Source organism: Crinia signifera, chromosome 2 (assembly GCF_055691185.1).
Source record: "Crinia signifera chromosome 2, ASM5569118v1, whole genome shotgun sequence".
Classification (NCBI taxonomy): Eukaryota; Metazoa; Chordata; class Amphibia; order Anura; family Myobatrachidae; genus Crinia; species Crinia signifera.
The window spans coordinates 2048966-2068967 of NC_139218.1; the positions used below are offsets into that span (position 1 = coordinate 2048966).

A 20002-nucleotide genomic window follows, 5' to 3' on the forward strand; every position below is an offset into this window, starting at 1 on the left:
TCTCGCGCGCTCTTTCTCTCTCGCGCGCTCTTTCTCTCTCGCGCGCTCTTTCTCTCTTCGCGCTCTTTCTCTCTCTCGCGCTCTTTCTCTCTCTCGCGCTCTTTCTCTCTCTCGCGCTCTTTCTCTCTCTCGCGCTCTTTCTCTCTCTCGCGCTCTTTCTCTCTCTCGCGCTCTTTCTCTCTCTCGCGCTCTTTCTCTCTCTCGCGCTCTTTCTCTCTCTCGCTCTCTTTCTCTCTCTCCTCTCTCTCTCTCTTTTCTCTTTCTCTCTCTCTCTCTTTCTCTCTTTTTCTCTCTCTCTCTTTTTCTCTCTGTCTCTCTCTCTCTTTCTCTGTCTCTCTCTCTCTTTCTCTGTCTCTCTCTCTCTCTGTCTGTCTGTCTGTCTGTCTGTCATGTAACAGTGGTGATTTTGGTCCTCGTCTAGGTTACACACGGGACTCTTCCTTCTTGGCCAGGGTTGTGGATATTGTTCAGGAACTGAAACGACAGAACCCACATCTTGTATATGGTACGGTGGAAAGATATTTATGCGGCTCTGGGGCTCTTTGAGAATTTTACTAGTTGGGCTATGCAAATAGTAAGTAGGTATAGAGGAATGCTATCAGTGGTAAGGTAGGTTATTGGGTGAGTAGGTGGTTATTGGTTGGGTGTAGTGGAGGAGGCGTAAGCAGATTTTATTCTTTGGGACAGGAGGTGGAGTGTGTGGTTAGCAAAAGGGTGTAGTGGAGGAGGAGTGTGATATTAGCAGATGGGTGGGTACTCTTTACCTAGAACGGCGCCCGCGATTGGCATCGCGGGTACATAAAAAACGGGTGCGACGCGATGCCCGCGATTTTCCCATAGGGATCAATGTTAAAACTGTGATTGGACGCGATTTTACTGTAAAATGCCTCAATGCCCGCGATTTGGCCCTAATAGTGCCCTTGAACTGTGAAATGGCCCCCACAATTGTTAACGCCACCCCACGATCAACGTCAACCCGAAGCGTGGCGAGCGCAGCGGTACGCGTCCTCCGACCTTTTCATACCCCCACTATCCACGTCGGCGTGGAGTTGAGAATAGAATAGTGTGGCGAGCGCAGCGAGCCACCGAGCCCGAAGCGTGGCGAGCGGACGCGGATACCTTCACAGGTAAACGCGTCCCTTCGCGGGCTTCACAGGTGTCCGCGTCGCCATGGACACCTGGGAAGCCCGCGAGGGGACGCGTATAACTGTGAAGGTATCCGCGTCCCCTCGCGGGGCACGCTGCGCTCGCCACGCTTCGGGCTCGGTGGCTCGCTGCGCTCGCCACACTATTCTATTCTCAACTCCACGCCGACGTGGATAGTGGGGGTATGAAAAGGTCGGAGAACTCGTACCGCCGCCCCTCGCGGGCTCGCTGCGCTCGCCACGCTTCGGGTTGACGTTGATCGTGGGGTGGCGTTAACAATTGTGGGGGCCATTTCAGACTTCACGGTGACTATTTTGGGCTCTGTGGCCCATTTAACATTGTTTCCTATGTAAAAATCGCGGACATTGAGGCATTGAACACTAAAATCGCGTCCAATCTCACTTTTAACATTGATCCCTATGGGAAATCGCGGCCATCGCGGGCATCGCACCCGTTTTTTAGTGCATTCGATGGTCGCGATGGGCGCCGTTCTAGGTAAAGAGTACCGATGGGTGTAGTGGAGGAGTGTGTGGTTAGCAGATGGGTGTAGCGGAGGAGAAGCGAGTGGGTAGTGGATGGGTGTAGCAGTGGGGGGTCGAGTGGTTAGTGGATGGGTGTAGCAGAGGAAGGGGGTCGAGTGGGTAATGGATGGGTGTAGCAGAGGGGGGTCGAGTGGTTAGTGGATGGGTGTAGCAGAGGGGGGTAGAGTGGTTAGTGGATGGGTGTAGCAGAGGGCGGTAGAGTGGTTAGTGGATGGGTGTAGCAGAGGGGGGTAGAGTGGTTAGTGGATGGGTGTAGCAGAGGGGGTAGAGTGGTTAGTGGATGGGTGTAGTAGAGGGGGGTAGAGTGGTTAGTGGATGGGTGTAGCAGAGGGGGGTAGAGTGGTTAGTGGATGGGTGTAGCAGAGGGGGGGTAGAGTGGTTAGTGGATGGGTGTAGCAGAGGGGGGGTAGAGTGGTTAGTGGATGGGTGTAGCAGAGGGGGGGTAGAGTGGTTAGTGGATGGGTGTAGTAGAGTGGTTAGTGGATGGGTTTAGCAGAGTGGGGTAGAGTGGTTAGTGGATGGGTGTAGCAGAGTGGGGTAGAGTGGTTAGTGGATGGGTGTAGCAGAGGGGGGTAGAGTGGTTAGTGGATGGGTGTAGCAGAGGGGGGTAGAGTGGTTAGTGGATGGGTGTAGCAGAGGGGGGGGTAGAGTGGTTAGTGGATGGGTGTAGCAGAGGGGGGGGTAGAGTGGTTAGTGGATGGGTGTAGCAGAGGGGGGTAGAGTGGTTAGTGGATGGGTATAGCGGAGCTGGGTCTAGGATGCACGAAGAGACTCTACAGATTTATTTATTTGACCCTTGTACATCTGTGTGTGACTGAGGGCCTTATTCTAGTTCACTCTTAGAGGCAAATTCCTTCTCATTTGGACAAAACCATGTGCACTGCAGGGGGGCAGATGTAACATGTGCAGACAGAATTAGATTTGTGTGAGTTATTTTGTTTCTGTGCAGGGTAAATACTGGCTGCTTTATTTTTAAACTGCAATATAGATCTCACTTTTAAGAAAAACCCCACCCAAATCTAATTCTCTCTGCACAAGTAACATCTGCCCCACCTGCAGTGCACATGGTTTTGTCCATCTGAGAAGGAATTTGCCTCTAAGAGTGAACTAGAATAAGGCCCTGAGTCTGTTCTGTACATGCAGGGCTGTTTGCTAATCCAATAACCACACACTCCTACACTGCTTTTCTCCAATACAGATTATGTTCTGCTCCGAATACCGCCTCAGTCACACGCGGTATACAGGTGTCACATATCCCATCACTCAGCGCAGTCTGCTCCGTATACAGCCTCAGTCACACACAGTATACAGGTGTCACATATCACATCACTCAGCGCAGTCTGCTCCGTATACAGCCTCAGTCACACGCAGTATACAGGTGTCACATATCCCATCACTCAGCACAGTCTGCTCCGTATACAGCCTCAGTCACACGCAGTATACAGGTGTCACATATCACATCACTCAGTGCAGTCTGCTCCGTATACAGCCTCAGTCACACGCGGTATACAGGTGTCACATATCCCATCACTCAGCGCAGTCTGCTCCGTATACAGCCTAAGTCACACACAGTATACAGGTGTCACATATCACATCACTCAGCGCAGTCTGCTCCGTATACAGCCTCAGTCACACGCAGTATACAGGTGTCACATATCCCATCACTCAGCGCAGTCTGCTCCGTATACAGCCTCAGTCACACGCACAGTATACAGGTGTCACATATCACATCACTCAGAGCAGTCTGCCCCGTATACAGCCTTAGTCACACGCAGTATACAGGTGTCACATATCCCATCACTCAGCGCAGTCTGCTCCGTATACAGCCTCAGTCACACACAGTATACAGGTGTCACATATCACATCACTCAGCGCAGTCTGCTCCGTATACAGCCTCAGTCACACACAGTATACAGGTGTCACATATCACTCACTCAGCACAGTCTGCTCCGTATACAGCCTCAGTCACACGCATTATACAGGTGTCACATATCCCATCACTCAGCACAGTCTGCTCCGTATACAGCCTCAGTCACACGCAGTATACAGGTGTCACATATCCCATCACTCAGTGCACTCTGCTCCGTATACAGCCTCAGTCACACGCAGTATACAGGTGTCACATATCCCATCACTCAGCACAGTCTGCTCCGTATACAGCCTCGGTCACACACAGTATACAGGTGTCACATATCACATCACTCAGCGCAGTCTGCTCCGTATACAGCCTCAGTCACACGCAGTATACAGGGGTCACATATTACATCACTCATCGCAGTCTGCTCCGTATACAGCCTCAGTCACACGCGGTATACAGGTGTCACATATCACATCACTCAGCGCAGTCTGCTCCGTATACAGCCTCAGTCACACACAGTATACAGGTGTCACATATCACATCACTCAGCACAGTCTGCTCCGTATACAGCCTCAGTCACACGCAGTATACAGGTGTCACATATCACATCACTCAGCGCAGTCTGCTCCGTATACAGCCTCAGTCACACACAGTATACAGGTGTCACATATCACATCACTCTGCGCAGTCTGCTCCGTATACAGCCTCAGTCACACACACAGTATACAGGTGTCACATATCACATCACTCAGCGCAGTCTGCTCCGTATACAGCCTCAGTCACACGCAGTATACAGGTGTCACATATCACATCACTCAGCGCAGTCTGCTCCGTATACAGCCTCAGTCACACGCAGTATACAGGTGTCACATATCCCATCACTCAGCGCAGTCTGCTCCGTATACAGCCTCAGTCACACGCACAGTATACAGGTGTCACATATCACATCACTCAGAGCAGTCTGCCCCGTATACAGCCTTAGTCACACGCAGTATACAGGTGTCACATATCCCATCACTCAGCGCAGTCTGCTCCGTATACAGCCTCAGTCACACGCAGTATACAGGTGTCACATCACTCAGCGCAGTCTGCTCCGTATACAGCCTCAGTCACACGCACAGTATACAGGTGTCACATATAACATCACTCAGAGCAGTCTGCTCCGTATACAGCCTCAGTCACACGCAGTATACAGGTGTCACATATCACATCACTCAGAGCAGTCTGTCCGTATACAGCCTCAGTCACACGCAGTATACAGGTGTCACATATCACATCACTCAGCGCAGTCTGCTCTGTATACAGCCTCAGTCACACGCAGTATACAGGTGTCACATATCACATCACTCAGCGCAGTCTGCTCTGTATACAGCCTCGGTCACACGCAGTATACAGGTGTCACATATCACATCACTCAGCGCAGTCTGCTCCGTATACAGCCTCAGTCACACGCGGTATACAGGTGTCACATATCACATCACTCATAGCAGTCTGCTCCGTATACAGCCTCAGTCACACGCGGTATACAGGTGTCACATATCACATCACTCAGCGCAGTCTGCTCCGTATACAGCCTCAGTCATACGCAGTATACAGTTGTCACATATCACATCACTCAGCGCAGTCTGCTCCGTATACAGCCTCAGTCACACGCAGTATACAGGTGTCACATATCACATCACTCAGCGCAGTCTGCTCCGTATACAGCCTCAGTCACACACAGTATACAGGTGTCACATCACTCAGCGGTCTGCTCCGTATACAGCCTCAGTCACACGCAGTATACAGGTGTCACATATCACATCACTCAGCACAGTCTGCTCCGTATACAGCCTCAGTCACACACGGTATACAGGTGTCACATATCACATCACTCAGCGCAGTCTGCTCCGTATACAGCCTCAGTCACACGCAGTATACAGGTGTCACATATCACATCACTCAGTGCACTCTGCTCCGTATACAGCCTCAGTCACACGCGGTATATAGGTGTCACATATCACATCACTCAGAGCAGTCTGCTCCGTATACAGCCTCAGTCACACACAGTATACAGGTGTCACATATCACATCACTCAGCGCAGTCTGCTCCGTATACAGCCTCAGTCACACACAGTATACAGGTGTCACATATCACATCACTCAGCGCAGTCTGCTCCGTATACAGCCTCAGTCACACGCAGTATACAGGTGTCACACATCACATCACTCAGCGCAGTCTGCTCCGTATACAGCCTCAGTCACACGCAGTATACAGGTGTCACATATCACATCACTCAGCGCAGTCTGCTCCGTATACAGCCTCAGTCACACGCGGTATACAGGTGTCACATATCACATCACTCAGCGCAGTCTGCTCCGTATACAGCCTCAGTCACACACGGTATACAGGTGTCACATCACATCACTCAGCACAGTCTGCTCCGTATACAGCCTCAGTCACACACGGTATATACAGGTGTCACATATCACATCACTCAGCGCAGTCTGCTCGGTATACAGCCTCAGTCACACGCAGTATACAGGTGTCACATATCACATCACTCAGCGCAGTCTGCTCCGTATACAGCCTCAGTCACACGCGGTATACAGGTGTCACTCATCACTCAGCACAGTCTGCTCCGTATACAGCCTCAGTCACACACAGTATACAGGTGTCACATATCACATCACTCAGTGCAGTCTGCTCCGTATACAGCCTCAGTCACACGCAGTATACAGGTGTCACATATCACATCACTCAGCGCAGCCTGCTCTGTATACAGAGATCACATCACTCAGCGCAGCCTGCTTTGTGTACAGATATCCCATCACTCAGGCAGCCTGCTCTGTGTACAGATATCCCATCACTCAGCGCAGTCTGCTCTGTGTACAGAGATCACATCACTTAGCGCAGACTGCTCTGTATACAGAGATCACATCACTCAGCGCAGACTGCTCTGTGTACAGAGATCACATCACTCAGCGCAGACTGCTCTATGTACAGAGATCACATCACTCAGGCAGCCTGCTCTGTGTACAGATATCCCATCACTCAGCGCAGTCTGCTCTGTATACAGAGATCACATCATTCAGCGCAGTCTGCTTTGTATAAAGAGATCACATCACTCAGCGCAGACGGTACTTGTGAGTTATCCGGGCTCCCGATTTTTTGATTGTATGCCTTAAGTTAAGGCATACAATCAGATGCGATGCGATGCGATATCGCATCGCATCGCATCGCATGCGACCATCGGATGCGATGATCCGATTTTTCCATAGGAATCAATGTTAAAATGGACTGAGTCCATTTTAACATGGAATTCAATGGGAAAAAGGGGTCCTTTTCATACCCCTACTATCCAAGTGGGCATGGAGTTGGATATAAACCTGTGGCGAGCGTAGCGAGCCACCGAGCCCGAAGCGTGGCGAGCGAAGCGCGCCCCGCGAGGGGACGGTATTCTGTGTCCCCTCGCGGGGCTCGCTACGCTCGCCACGCTTCGGGCTCGGTGGCTCGCTACGCTCGCCACAGGTTTATATCCAACTCCATGCCCACTTGGATAGTAGGGGTATGAAAAGAACCCCTTTTTCCCATTGAATTCCATGTTAAAATGGACTCAGTCCATTTTAACATTGATTCCTATGGAAAAATCGGGTCATCGCATCGCATCCGATGGTCACATGCGATGCGATGCGATGTGCCCGATCCGACCCGATTTAGAAATCGGGAGCCCGGATAACTCACAAGTACCGCGCAGACTGCTCTGTATACAGAGATCACATCACTCAGCGCAGTCTGCTCTGTTTACAGAGATCACATCACTCAGCGCAGTCTGCTCTGTGTACAGAGATCACATCACTCAGCACAGTCTACTCTGTACTACTCTGTATACAGAGATCGCATCACTCAGCGCAGTCTGCTCTGTGTACAGATATCGCATCACTCAGAGCAGTCTGCTCTGTACACAGATATCGCATCACTCAGCGCAGTCTGCTCTGTACACAGATATCGCATCACTCAGCACAGTCTGCTCTGTGTACGGAGACCACATCACTCAGCGCAGCCTGCTCTGTACACAGTTATCGCATCACTCAGCGCAGTCTGCTCTGTGTACGGAGACCACATCACTCAGCGCAGCCTGCTCTGTGTACAGAGATCACATCACTCAGGCAGCCTGCTCTGTGTACAGAGATCACATCACTCAGTGCAGACTGCTCTGTATACAGAGACCACATCACTCAGCACAGACTGCTCTGTATACAGAGACCACATCACTCAGCGCAGACTGCTCTGTGTACAGAGATCACATCACTCAGCGCAGACTGCTCTGTGTACAGAGATCACATCACTCAGCGCAGACTGCTCTGTGTACAGAGATCACATCACTCAGCGCAGACTGCTCTGTGTACAGAGACCACATCACTCAGCGCAGTCTGCTCTGTTTACCGAGATCACATCACTCAGCGCAGTCTGCTCTGTGTACAGAGATCACATCACTCAGCGCAGTCTGCTCTGTGTACAGAGATCACATCACTCAGCGCAGTCTGCTCTGTTTACAGAGATCACATCACTCAGCGCAGTCTGCTCTGTGTACAGAGATCACATCATTCAGCGCAGTCTGCTTTGTATAAAGAGATCACATCACTCAGCGCAGACTGCTCTGTATACAGAGATCACATCACTCAGCGCAGTCTGCTCTGTGTACAGAGACCACATCACTCAGCGCAGCCTGCTCTGTACACAGATATCACAGCCTCAGTCACACACAGTATACAGGTGTCACATATCACATCACTCAGCGCAGTCTGCTCCGTATACAGCCTCAGTCACACGCAGTATACAGGTGTCACATATCACATCACTCAGCGCAGCCTGCTCTGTATACAGAGACCACATCACTCAGCGCAGCCTGCTCTGTATACAGAGACCACATCACTCAGCGCAGACTGCTCTGTGTACAGAGATCACATCACTCAGCGCAGACTGCTCTGTGTACAGAGATCACATCACTCAGCGCAGACTGCTCTGTGTACAGAGATCACATCACTCAGCGCAGACTGCTCTGTGTACAGAAACCACATCACTCAGCGCAGTCTCCTCATGCATCCTACTTGCACTGCTTGGCAAAAAAGTAACTTTTTAGTAAAAAAGGGTACTCTTTACCTAGCAGGGCGCCCACGATTTTGATCATGGGCATCGCAGGTAAAAAAATCGCGGGCATCGCATGCACTAAAAAATCGGGTGCGGTGCGACCGACGCGATGCCCGCGATTTCCCATAGGGAACAATGTTAAATGTCTCAATTGACCCGTTTTTCCCGTTCAATGCCTCAATGGACCCGATTTTTCCATAGGAAACAATGTTAAATGGCCCACAGAGGCCAAATAGGCACCCTAAAGTGTGAAATGGCCCCCACAATTGTTAACGCCACCCCATAATCAACGTGAACCCGAAGCGTAGCGAGCCCGCGAGGGGCGGCGGTACGCGTCCTATGACCTTTTCATACCCCCACTATCCACGTCGGCGTGGAGTTGAGAATAGAAAGTGTGGCGAGCGCAGCGAGCCACCGAGCCCGAAGCGTGGCAAGGGGACGCGGACAGCTGTGAAGCCCGCGAGGGGACGCGTATACCTGTGAAGGTGTCCGTGTGCGCTCGCCACGCTTCGGGCTCGCTGCGCTCGCCACACTTTCTATTCTCAACTCCACGCCGACGTGGATAGTGGGGGTATGAAAAGGTCGTAGGACGCGTACCGCCGCTCCTCGCGGGCTCGCTGCGCTCGCCACGCTTCGGGTTCACGTTGATCGTGGGGTGGCGTTAACAATTGTGGGGGCCATTTCACACTTCAGGGTGCCTATTTGGCCTCTGTGGCCCATTTAACATTGTTTCCTATGGAATAATCGGGTCAATTGAGGCATTGAACAGGAAAATCGGGTCAATTGAGACATTTAACATTGTTCCCTATGGGAAATCGCGGGCATCGCGTCGGTCGCATCGCACCCGATTTTTTAGTGCATGTGATGCCCGCGATGGGCGCCCTTCTAGGTAAAGAGTACCTAAAAAAGTCCCCAGTCACTGCTACATGGGGCACGGGAGCTGGCTCACACCAGCATTTCATGCTGCATGGCGTATTGGGGCGAGATGGGTGAGGACACATGTGATGGTCATTAAGTTGAGGTACTGGGCTGATCCTAGCTGTGAGACCACTACAGTAACACCCACTTTTTTGCCCCACAGTCTGTGACCCTGTCCTCGGAGATAAATGGAATGGGGAGGGATCTATGGTATGGCCCTGATACTGTTTGTATGTTGTACTCCCCCTGTCCTGTCTGTCTGTGCCCCTGATATTTCCTGTATGTATGCCCTCTCACCTACCCCTCCGTCATTACCAGCCCCTTGTACTACCTCCTGCTGTTTCCCTGTGATATCCCATTTACGTTATCACCTATCTTTCAGTATGTCCCAGAGGAACTTCTTCCTGTCTATAAGGAATTGGTTGTGCCTGTCGCTGATATCATCACCCCAAACCAGTTTGAGGCTGAGTAAGTGAATATAGGCCTTTCGCCAGGTCACGTGCAAGGGGGGGGCCATCCCTCTCCTTATCCTGTACTCTGTCCCCACACCATCCTGTAACTCTGTCCCCACACCATCCTGTAACTCTGTCCCCACACCATCCTGTACTCTGTCCCCACACCATCCTGTAACTCTGTCCCCACACCATCCTGTAACTCTGTCCCCACACCATCCTGTAACTCTGTCCCCACACCATCCCGTAACTCTGTCCCCACACCATCCCGTAGCTCTGTCCCCACACCATGCTGTAACTCTGCCCCCACACCATCCTGTAACTCTGTCCCCACACCATCCTGTAACTCTGTCCCCACACCATCCTGTAACTCTGTCCCCACACCATCCTGTAACTCTGTCCCCACACCATCCTGTAACTCTGTCCCCACACCATCCTGTAACTCTGTCCTCGCACACATCCTGTATCTCTGTCCCCACACCATCCTGTAATTCTGTCCCCACACCATCCTGTAACTCTGTCCCCACACCATCCTGTAACTCTGTCCCCACACCATCCTGTAACTCTGTCCTCACACCATCCTGTAACTCTGTCCCCACACCATCCCGTAACTCTGTCCCCACACCATCCCCACACCATCCTGTAACTCTGTCCCCACACCATCCTGTAACTCTGTCCTCACACCATCCTGTAACTCTGTCCCCACACCATCCTGTAACTCTGTCCCCACACCATCCTGTAACTCTGTCCCCACACCATCCTGTAGCTCTGTCCCCACACCATCCCGTAACTCTGTCCCCACACCATCCCGTAACTCTGTCCCCACACCATCCCGTAACTCTGTCCCCACACCATCCCGTAACTCTGTCCCCACACCATCCTGTAACTCTGTCCCCACACCATCCCCACACCATCCTGTTACTCTGTCCCCACACCATCCCGTAACTCTGTCCCCACACCATCCCGTAACTCTGTCCCCACACCATGCTGTAACTCTGTCCCCACACCATCCTGTAACTCTGTCCCCACACCATCCTGTAACTCTGTCCCCACACCATCCTGTAACTCTGTCCCCACACCATCCTGTAGCTCTGTCCCCACACCATCCTGTAGCTCTGTCCCCACACCATCCTGTAACTCTGTCCCCACACCATCCTGTAACTCTGTCCCCACACCATCCCGTAACTCTGTCCCCCACACCATCCCGTAGCTCTGTCCCCACACCATCCTGTAGCTCTGTCCCCACACCATCCCGTAACTCTGTCCCCCACACCATCCTGTAGCTCTGTCCCCACACCATGCTGTAGCTCTGTCCCCACACCATCCTGTAACTCTATCCCCCTCTCTCTCGCCTCGTATCCCCCCTCTCTCTCTCGCCTCGTATCCCCCTCTCTCGCCTCGTATCCTCATGCTCTCCCCTCGCGCGCGCCCGCTCTCCCCTTGCTCCCCCCGCGCGCAGTCGGATAGCTGTACCTCTGTGGCCCAGGCGTTGGTGTGAGAGCGCTCGGGGGTATCTCTTCTATATAATACTCCTCTCTATGGTGCTGACTCTTCTATATACTCCTCCTCTCTATGGTGCTATGTTTCTCAGTGATCTGTATTCCTTGTCTCCAGGTTGTTGACCGGACGTAAGATTCACACTCAGCAGGAAGCCGTTCAGGTGAGCATCCTGTGGTCAGTCTTGGTCGCCTTCTTCTACCTCTATGTGCTAAGGTCACCTTGTGGTCCTCCCGCTCCCTGCTGTCCTCTCTCCTCGGAGTCATGTCCCCTCTGTATGACACCTACTGTACTTGTGTCCCTCAGGTTATGGACATGTTACACTCTTTGGGGCCAAACACTGTGGTCATCACCAGCTCAGACCTTCCGGCCTCTCGTGGCTCCGAATTTCTCATCACATTGGGAAGCCAGAGACGAGGTAAGATGCCCAGAGGTCTTCTGTATGTGTGTTCTTCCATAGGTAATTACAACAGTCAGGAGGAAATGTGGCTGTTCATGAATAACCTTCTCTGGTCACAAACCAAATATACCGTCATTCCCAACCCCATTATAATACCACCTGTTACCTGAACACTTTCTCTTTCGTCCATCCTGGTGACACAGCTCAACCTTGGTGATGTCGGAGGGACCGCAGGAGCCAGGCACCTGTGCTAACTGAGAGGCAGGCTCCTCCCTTCTGAATCCCAGCATTCCCCAGTTCGTTTTAGGTGCCCACCGGAGTGGGTGCTATGCTGATGGGCTGCGGGGTGCAGCCGTTTTTTTGAGTAGCTAGGGTTTTTTCTTACTAATATTCACCTAGTTAGTGCAGGACGCAGTGGACGTTTCTTTACACTGACAGCGCAGCAGAGTCTGACAGAAGCGCGTCCTGTGTGCTGAGAGATGCTGTCTGGTCTCTCAGCGCAGAGCTTTCAACTCCACTAAAAGAGGTCTCCTGGGCCCTGGGGAGTGTCCTGATCCGGCTCCCTGCTTAGGGGGGATCATGGGTGACGGACGGCCGCCATTTTGCCGGGCTTACAGGCAGAAATCCATTTTGGAGTTGATGCCTGTTACAGGAGCCCAGCCCTGGGCACTTCCAAGTGGTCCCATTCAGAGGGGAGACACTGGAAGGGAAAAATAAATACTTGGTAGGAGCAGCTGTAAGGGGGAGGGCGCCAAAACCAGCTTCCCTCCTCGCTGCAGCAGGAACTTGGTCTCTTCCCCACACTGTGCGGAGCTGAAAGGAGGATTTACACTGCAGACCAGAGTGACAAGTCCCCTGGTGACCGCTGAGGGTCCATTACAGCAGCGCAGGCAGAGAAGTACACTGGTATATTATTCTGTACATTGTGCACTGTGTGTGATATCATGACAGAAAGGTGTAGTGCTGCTGTTATTGGGGAGGGAGCGTCGGCCGTGGTAATTAACTGCAGGTTTTGCGGAGTTAAATTAACTATTGAACAGTTGGACCAAAGGGATCTGTGCCCTGCATGTGAGTCTGTGCCCAGTGGTCTGAGCAGCCTGTACCTGCGTGGGCGGCTGCCCTGGGGAGGTCTACGACTGCTTTGGTGCAGGCTGTGAATAGACAGATGGATGAGATGGTTGGGTCCCATAATCCATTCTCACCCTCCATTACCCCCTCTCAGGGGGACCCTGCCTTATTACAGGCTATGCAGGAGTAAATTTCTTCCCACGACGGCTACTAAACAGGGAGCTTCTAGGTTTGAAGCCTTCCGTTCCTCCTTTCGGGGGGGGGGGGGGGTGCGTCCAATAGAGGACTATCAGGTAGAGGATAATTTCCAGCAGGGGTTCTGGGTTCAGAGTGGGGGGTCGCCTCCTGCAGTATCTGGACTCTTGGGCTCTCTCCACTCAGGATCCTTGGGTTCACGAGGTTGTTTTCCAAGGTTACAGGATCAATCTCAGGGGAGTCCCTCCAAAGAGATTTTTTCCAACACCCGTTACCTTGGGAAGAGCCCTTTTGGGTGCTGCGATGTCTGTTCTGGAGAAAGGTGTTGTGATCCCGGTGCCTCGGGAGGAAAGGAAGAAGGGATTTTACTCCATTAATTTCTTGGTCCCCAAACCAGACAGCTCGTTCAGGCCTATCCTAAACCTTCATCTTATGGGTAGATCACTTCAGGATGGAGTCTCTAAGGTCGGTTCTCTTAAGTATGGAACCAGCGGAATTCCTGGCATCTGTGGACATTCAGCATGCCTATCTGCACGTGACTATTTGCGCAGAACATCAGTCTCACAATAGGCGATCTCCATCTGCAGTTTCAGGCCCTCCCCTTCGGGCTGACTACAGCACCGAGAGTGTTCACGAAGGTGATGGCTGTCATGGCAGCGGCTCTCAGGTTAAAGGGAATTGTAATTATCCCGTACTTGGATGATCTCTTGTTGAAGGCGGAGTCGGCAGAGAAGTTGCAGGAACATCTAACAGTTGCAACACAATTCTTACAAGCCCATGAGTGGATTTTAAATCTCCCGAAGTCTCGTCTGATTCCCACCCAGAGACTACAGTTTTTGGGAGTGGTTCTGGATACACCCCTACATTGTGTTTTTTTCTGCCAGAAGCAAAGGCCAGAGACATTCGTCTGTTGGTTCTTGCCATTCTCCAGTCACCAAATCCCTCGATATGGCAGTGTTTGAAACTACTGGGCAATATGGTGGCAACCTTCAAGACCTTACAGTATGCAAGGTTTAATTCGAGGCCTTTTCAATGGAACGTCCTCTCCGGTTGGTCAGGGAATCCGAAATCCATGAAACGGGAAACCCTTCTCCAGAGATGAGGGACTCGTTGATGTGGTGGACTAATCTGGAATCCCTTCAATTGGGTCGCTCCCGGACATGACATTGGTTGTCACAACCGACGCCAGTCTCGGGCTGGGGAGCAGTGGCTCTGCATCTCAGGTTACAGGGTGTGTGGTCCAGCTCGGAATCAACCTTGCCAATCAATATACTAGAGCTGCGTGCATTGTGGAGGACACTTCTGCAGGCGGAGGAGTTCCAGAAGGGGTCTCCCATACGGCTGTGGCATATCTCAATCATCAGGGGGGCACTCGCAGCAGGATGGCGATGCAAGAGGTCTCTTGGATATTTCAGTGGGTGGAATCAAATGTTCCTGCTTTATCGGCTGTATTCATTCTGGGAATTCGGAATGTGGAAGCGGAACTGCTGGAAAGGGAATGTGTGTTACATCCGGAGGTGTTCCAGGACATTGTATCCCTTTGGGGGCTCCCAGAGGAGGATCTGATGGCGTCCAGACACAATTGGCAGGCACCCAAGTTCTGTTCACGATCCAGGGATCCGACAGCGTGGGCAGTGGCTGCCATGACAGTTCCTTGGTGTTTCAGCCTCGCATATGTCTTCCCACCGTTTCCCATGAACGCTCGGATCCTCAAGAGAGTGAGGACACACGGGTCGAGGGTCATCCTGATGGCTCCGGATTGGTCCAGGAGGTCTTGGTATTCCAACATACTGAGGTTGTCGATAGCGTCATGGCCTCTTCCGCTTCGACCAGACCTACTCAAGCAAGGACCTTTTCTACACCAGGACCTAGCTTGTCTCAATTTGACGGCCTGGCTTTTGAAACCTCCTTGTTAGAGAAGAAAGGATTCTCGGATGCAGTTATCCGAACCATGCTCAGTGCTAGGAAACCTGTGTCGGCGGCCAATTATCATAGAGTCTGGAAGACCTATATAAGGTGGTGTGAACGACAAAGCGTTCACACTTCTGGATGGTTTTTTGTTTTCAGTCTTTGAAGGTGCAACTATCTGCTTTGTCTACCTTCTTTCAAAGGAGAGTGGCTCTGTTACTGGAGGTTCAAACTTTACTCCAGGGAGTTATACATATTAAGCCTCCATATAGACAGCCGGTAGCACCTTGGGATCTGTCTCTGGTGTTTTGAGCCTTTAAGGTCGGATGACCTTAAATTCCTTTCCTGGAAGCTGACTTTTCTCTTGGCTATTGCCTCAGCGATGTGAGTGTCGGAATTGGTGCCTTGTCTTGCAAGTCTCCTTTCCTAGTGTTTCATGAGGATAGGGCTGTTCTGTGAACGGTACCAACATTTTAACCAAAGGTGGTGTCAAAAGTTAATGTGAATCAGGAGATTGTACTACCTGTGTTTTGTCCCCAGAGGAGGCAAGCAATGGGGTCAAACTGAAGACTGATTTGTTATTGGTACTGTATGATGTACATAAGAGAGGGTGGCCAGCTTCTAAGCCGACCATTGCTAGGTGGTTCCAGTCGGTCATTACCTTCGCCTACACTAAAGTTGGCAGACCAGTGCCCTCCAAGATTAATGCCCATACCACTAGGTCGGTTGCTTCCTCTTGGGCTGTCCGTCACTAGGCTACAGCGGAGCAGTTATGCAGGGCTGCCACCTGGTCCTCTTCACACTTTTACCAGATTTTACATGTTCCATGAGTTCGCATTGGAGGACGCTTCATTTGGGCGAGCAGTAATGAGATCTGCGGACCTGAGCTCTTGAATATCCCATGGTTGAGCTGTGTCACCAGGATGGACGACAGAGAAAAGGGGATTTTTGTAAGAACTTACTGTTCAAACCCCTTTCTCTGAGTCCATCCTGGTGACACAGCGATCCCTCCCCTACGCTCAGTAAGTAATACCGTTCATGTGTTGTCATGTTATATGGTTGTGCATATTAATATGTTCAGGCGTTGTACTAGTGTGCTCTGGAAGTTGAACTGAGGAATGCTGGGATGCAGTAGGGAGGAGCCTGCCTCTCTCATAGCATAGGTGCCTGGCTCCTGCGGTCCCTCCTACATCCCATGGTTGAGCTGTGTCACCAGGATGGATTCAGAGAAAGGGGTTCGAAGTCCTTACAAAAATCCCCTTTTTACAACCTTATTGGATTCAGAGCAATGAAATTGTGAGAGGAGAAAAAGTGGAAGTGCTTGGAGCAGAGCGATAGGTCTGTGTACATGTAGAGGGATACAGTGGCGGATCTAAGGGGGTGGGGAGACGTGAGTGAGTTGGGAGCTCAGCATTATGTCTGTGTTCATTTAGAGATACAGTGGCAGATCCAAGGGGGGGTGAGGAGACGAGGGTGGGTTGGAAGTAGAGCTTTATGTCTGTGTTCATTTAGAGATACAGTGGCAGATCCAAGGGGGGGTGAGGAGACGAGGGTGGGTTGGAAGTAGAGCTTTATGTCTGTGTTCATTTAGAGATACAGTGGCAGATCCAAGGGGGGGTGAGGAGACGAGGGTGGGTTTGGAAGTAGAGCTTTATGTCTGTGTTCATTTAGAGATACAGTGGCAGATCCAAGGGGGGGAGAGGAGACGAGGGTGGGTTGGAAGTAGAGCTTTATGTCTGTTGTTAATGGTGATTAAAATATAACCAGAGTGACAATAAGTGAAAAGCGTTGATTACGTAATATGTCCGTAACCTGCTTACCCTTTATACCTAACTACGTGCGAACAAAACGTAGCGCAGCGCAGTGTACCTTTTATTTAGTATTTTGCACCAAGAAACAATACCTTAATACGAGATCCTTTCGCAGTACTTTGTCTCTATTCTGTGAATATACCTTAAAGGACAGTGTCCGTAATATACCTTATCGCTATTATGCGAATAAACAGACACGACCACTGAATAGGAATAAGGAGATTAGAACTCCGTAAAAGGTTTGTATTTAAGTCCCTAATGGACAAAAGGGGGTTACAGAAATAAGAATAAACAGGTATAACAGGTGATACAATATACTAACAATGAATACTAAACAGACTTTACTAAGGGGAAAGAATACAGTTACAAGACACAACCAGCCAACAATACTTTAAGAATAAATACCGTAAAATGCAACCGTTTACCCGTCTCATCAAGTATGCGAAGCGCAGTCCGGTCAGAGCTCACTATCGTTCAGGAATGAACTATAGTCCGGTAGGAAGGTCCAGGGAAAGTAGATGTGCCGAAGAGAGCGAGCCTGCTCCGGGTCGCCTATCTTATAGGGTCAGAAGGGGGAGGTCAAAGGCCATTCTCATTGGTCAGAGATCATATGTCCGGTCCACTGTGATTGGAGGTTAGACGCTGTACCTGGTCTGACCAGGTGCAGGGGAGTGAACTTTAAGAGTCCTTTGTTTGGTGGTTTCGGCGTCAGCAAGGATAAGAACCGGTTTGAGCTAGTTTCCTTTGTTAACTACTTACAACAGAAACTGTCTCTGGAATATGGATTATGTCCATAACTATCGGGCAATGTACATTGCGACATATTCGCAATGACCGGAATACTTCGCATAATGAACTGAGCGGAACGGTACTAAACACGATACAGACAGGTGTGTGCAGGGCTAACTAAGCTATGTGTGGCGTTCTAAACCTTTTAACTATATTTCATTTCGTGTAAGTGTGTTATTATGAATTTATGTGTGATAGTATGTCTACTCTTCTGGTCCACATTGTCACACATACTCGGGTATGGAAACTTTATTTGCGCAACTCTGCGAACCAAAATGGCGGCCATACTATCACAAAATGGCGTGTGTGCACCTAGACTTTCACAGTCCACCCTTTAACAGTAAATATAAAACTGTTACATTACAAAACATTTCACACGACAAAACAGAAATTCATAATCCTAACAGAGAAATTGGGATACATGAAATAAACATATAAGGGGAGTAAACCATCTGCTCTCGGCCGATCCAGGATCATGGATAAACGATGGGCCGCATTTATCGAACAATCTACTCAGGGTCACGAAGGATAATGTACAATTTTGGGATAAAAATAAAAACAGGGGTGGTTACAACATATACACATTCACAAATATGGCATCCTTTGGTAGGTATTGTTTGTGACAACAGACCCTTGAACTCTTTGTTGTCTCTCTTTTTGGTATGCTTTTAAGTATGATGGTATTATCACTATCAAACATCCAGTCCTGGGTAAGGTGTCAAGTTTATAGATTCTACCTTGACCTAAGCTGGGACGGGTAACACACTCTCAGAACTCTGTATCGTCCGTCCAATGCCTGGCAGCAGTGTGGCGGCGGTATCCTTGCTTTTGAAGATAACGGATAGTGGGGGGGGAAGACAAGAATAGGACCCACAACAATAGAGAAAACTGAGAAAGGAAAAATTTTGTTAGTGATCCTTCCAACCTATTACCAGTGGGGTGTGTCACAGTCCCTTATGTAGCTTGTACAGGTTGCTTGACCTTAGCTGCTCTCCAGTCCTCCCGAAATGGTGCCTCTTAGCGATTTCTTTCTTTCGCCCTCGAGTGTAAGGACCTTTTGGTTTTCTGTTCCTTTGGCAGTAGGACGAACGTACCCGAATCTCTCTCTCTGCGACTTTGTTATTGAGGTAGTGCTGGTCAACAAGATCTGGGGTGGTCCTTTCCAAAGGTCTATCAAGCAACCTGTATATGGCAAAGCAGGGGAAACAACAACAACATCTCCTGGTTCATGGTTATGACAGTTCACAACAGGTGTCAACAAAGTCCTTTTGCTGCAGTTTTCCAGGTGTGGATACGTCACTTGCATTTGTGGTCTAGGATCTCCTTGTGGGATTACCATAACCTGTGGCTGCCTGCCAAGCAATGTTTCGATGGGGACCAATGAGGTGGAGTTCTGAGAGTGATTTTACTACTACAAAAAGAGATTATGGGGTGTACCATCAGTCCCTGAAGGTTAACACATGACTTAAACCTTTCATATATATTTTTGCATACTCAAGGGTGCTTCTGGGCTGCCATATCTATACACACAAACGTCAACACATACATGTATATATATATATATATATATATATATATATATATATATATATATATATATATATATATATATAAAAAAAATAATAAATAAATAACTATAATGCTTCTAGAGTGGACAGTACAAAGCCAATTTTGTATTACCTGCAGAGGATCCTGCTGGAGGAGGGATGTGGAGATGGCTCTGTGGGAACAGCCGTTGCAGTTTCTTTCCCCCAGACAAGTAAGGCATGATTCTGTCGTCTTACCTGTCTGTGGGCACACCAGTAATTTCGGACTAATTTTCCCACATACCTTCCCTGTCAAGACAAGTCAGGCCATGGGCTATCTCTGTCCTGACAGTTTGGCATGTTCTTAGAGTCACTGGTTTACCTTGTCCATCTTTCTATTTCTGTCCACATCCCTTCGGCTTCCAGACTGCTTCTCCTGCAGGGGACACAAATCTTGTATTACTATGTGAATATACTGACATTTATAGGGGGAACACAAACATTATCCGCAGAGCGCATGGCTCACCCAGCTGTCTTGCCAGCATGTTCATCATCAAGTGACACTGAATCCTCATTGAAGATGTGGTTTTTACACTTGATAACAGCCACTCTGTCCAGCAGCTGTGTGACTGTCAAGAATCTTTTAAACTTACAACGCTTGCGCCACTGGAGTGCCAGCTACTGAAACAAAACATCTGAGGCGCCATAGGGCCTAAGATCTTCTGTATTACCCCAACAAACATACTTGGAGTCGGCATGAA

The 20002-nt window shown here is 50.1% G+C and overlaps 1 protein-coding gene across 1 annotated transcript in view; it reads left to right on the forward strand.

The window, feature by feature from the left end:
- The window catches only part of PDXK (pyridoxal kinase), a 73146-nt gene that overhangs the window by 4949 nt on the left and 48195 nt on the right, over nt 1–20002 (forward strand). The window contains exons 4-8 of the mRNA XM_083171438.1: nt 387–505; nt 9759–9805; nt 9978–10063; nt 11662–11707; nt 11851–11962. Of these exons, the coding sequence (XP_083027564.1) occupies nt 387–505; nt 9759–9805; nt 9978–10063; nt 11662–11707; nt 11851–11962 (410 nt within the window). The remainder of the gene's footprint in view (nt 1–386; nt 506–9758; nt 9806–9977; nt 10064–11661; nt 11708–11850; nt 11963–20002) is intronic.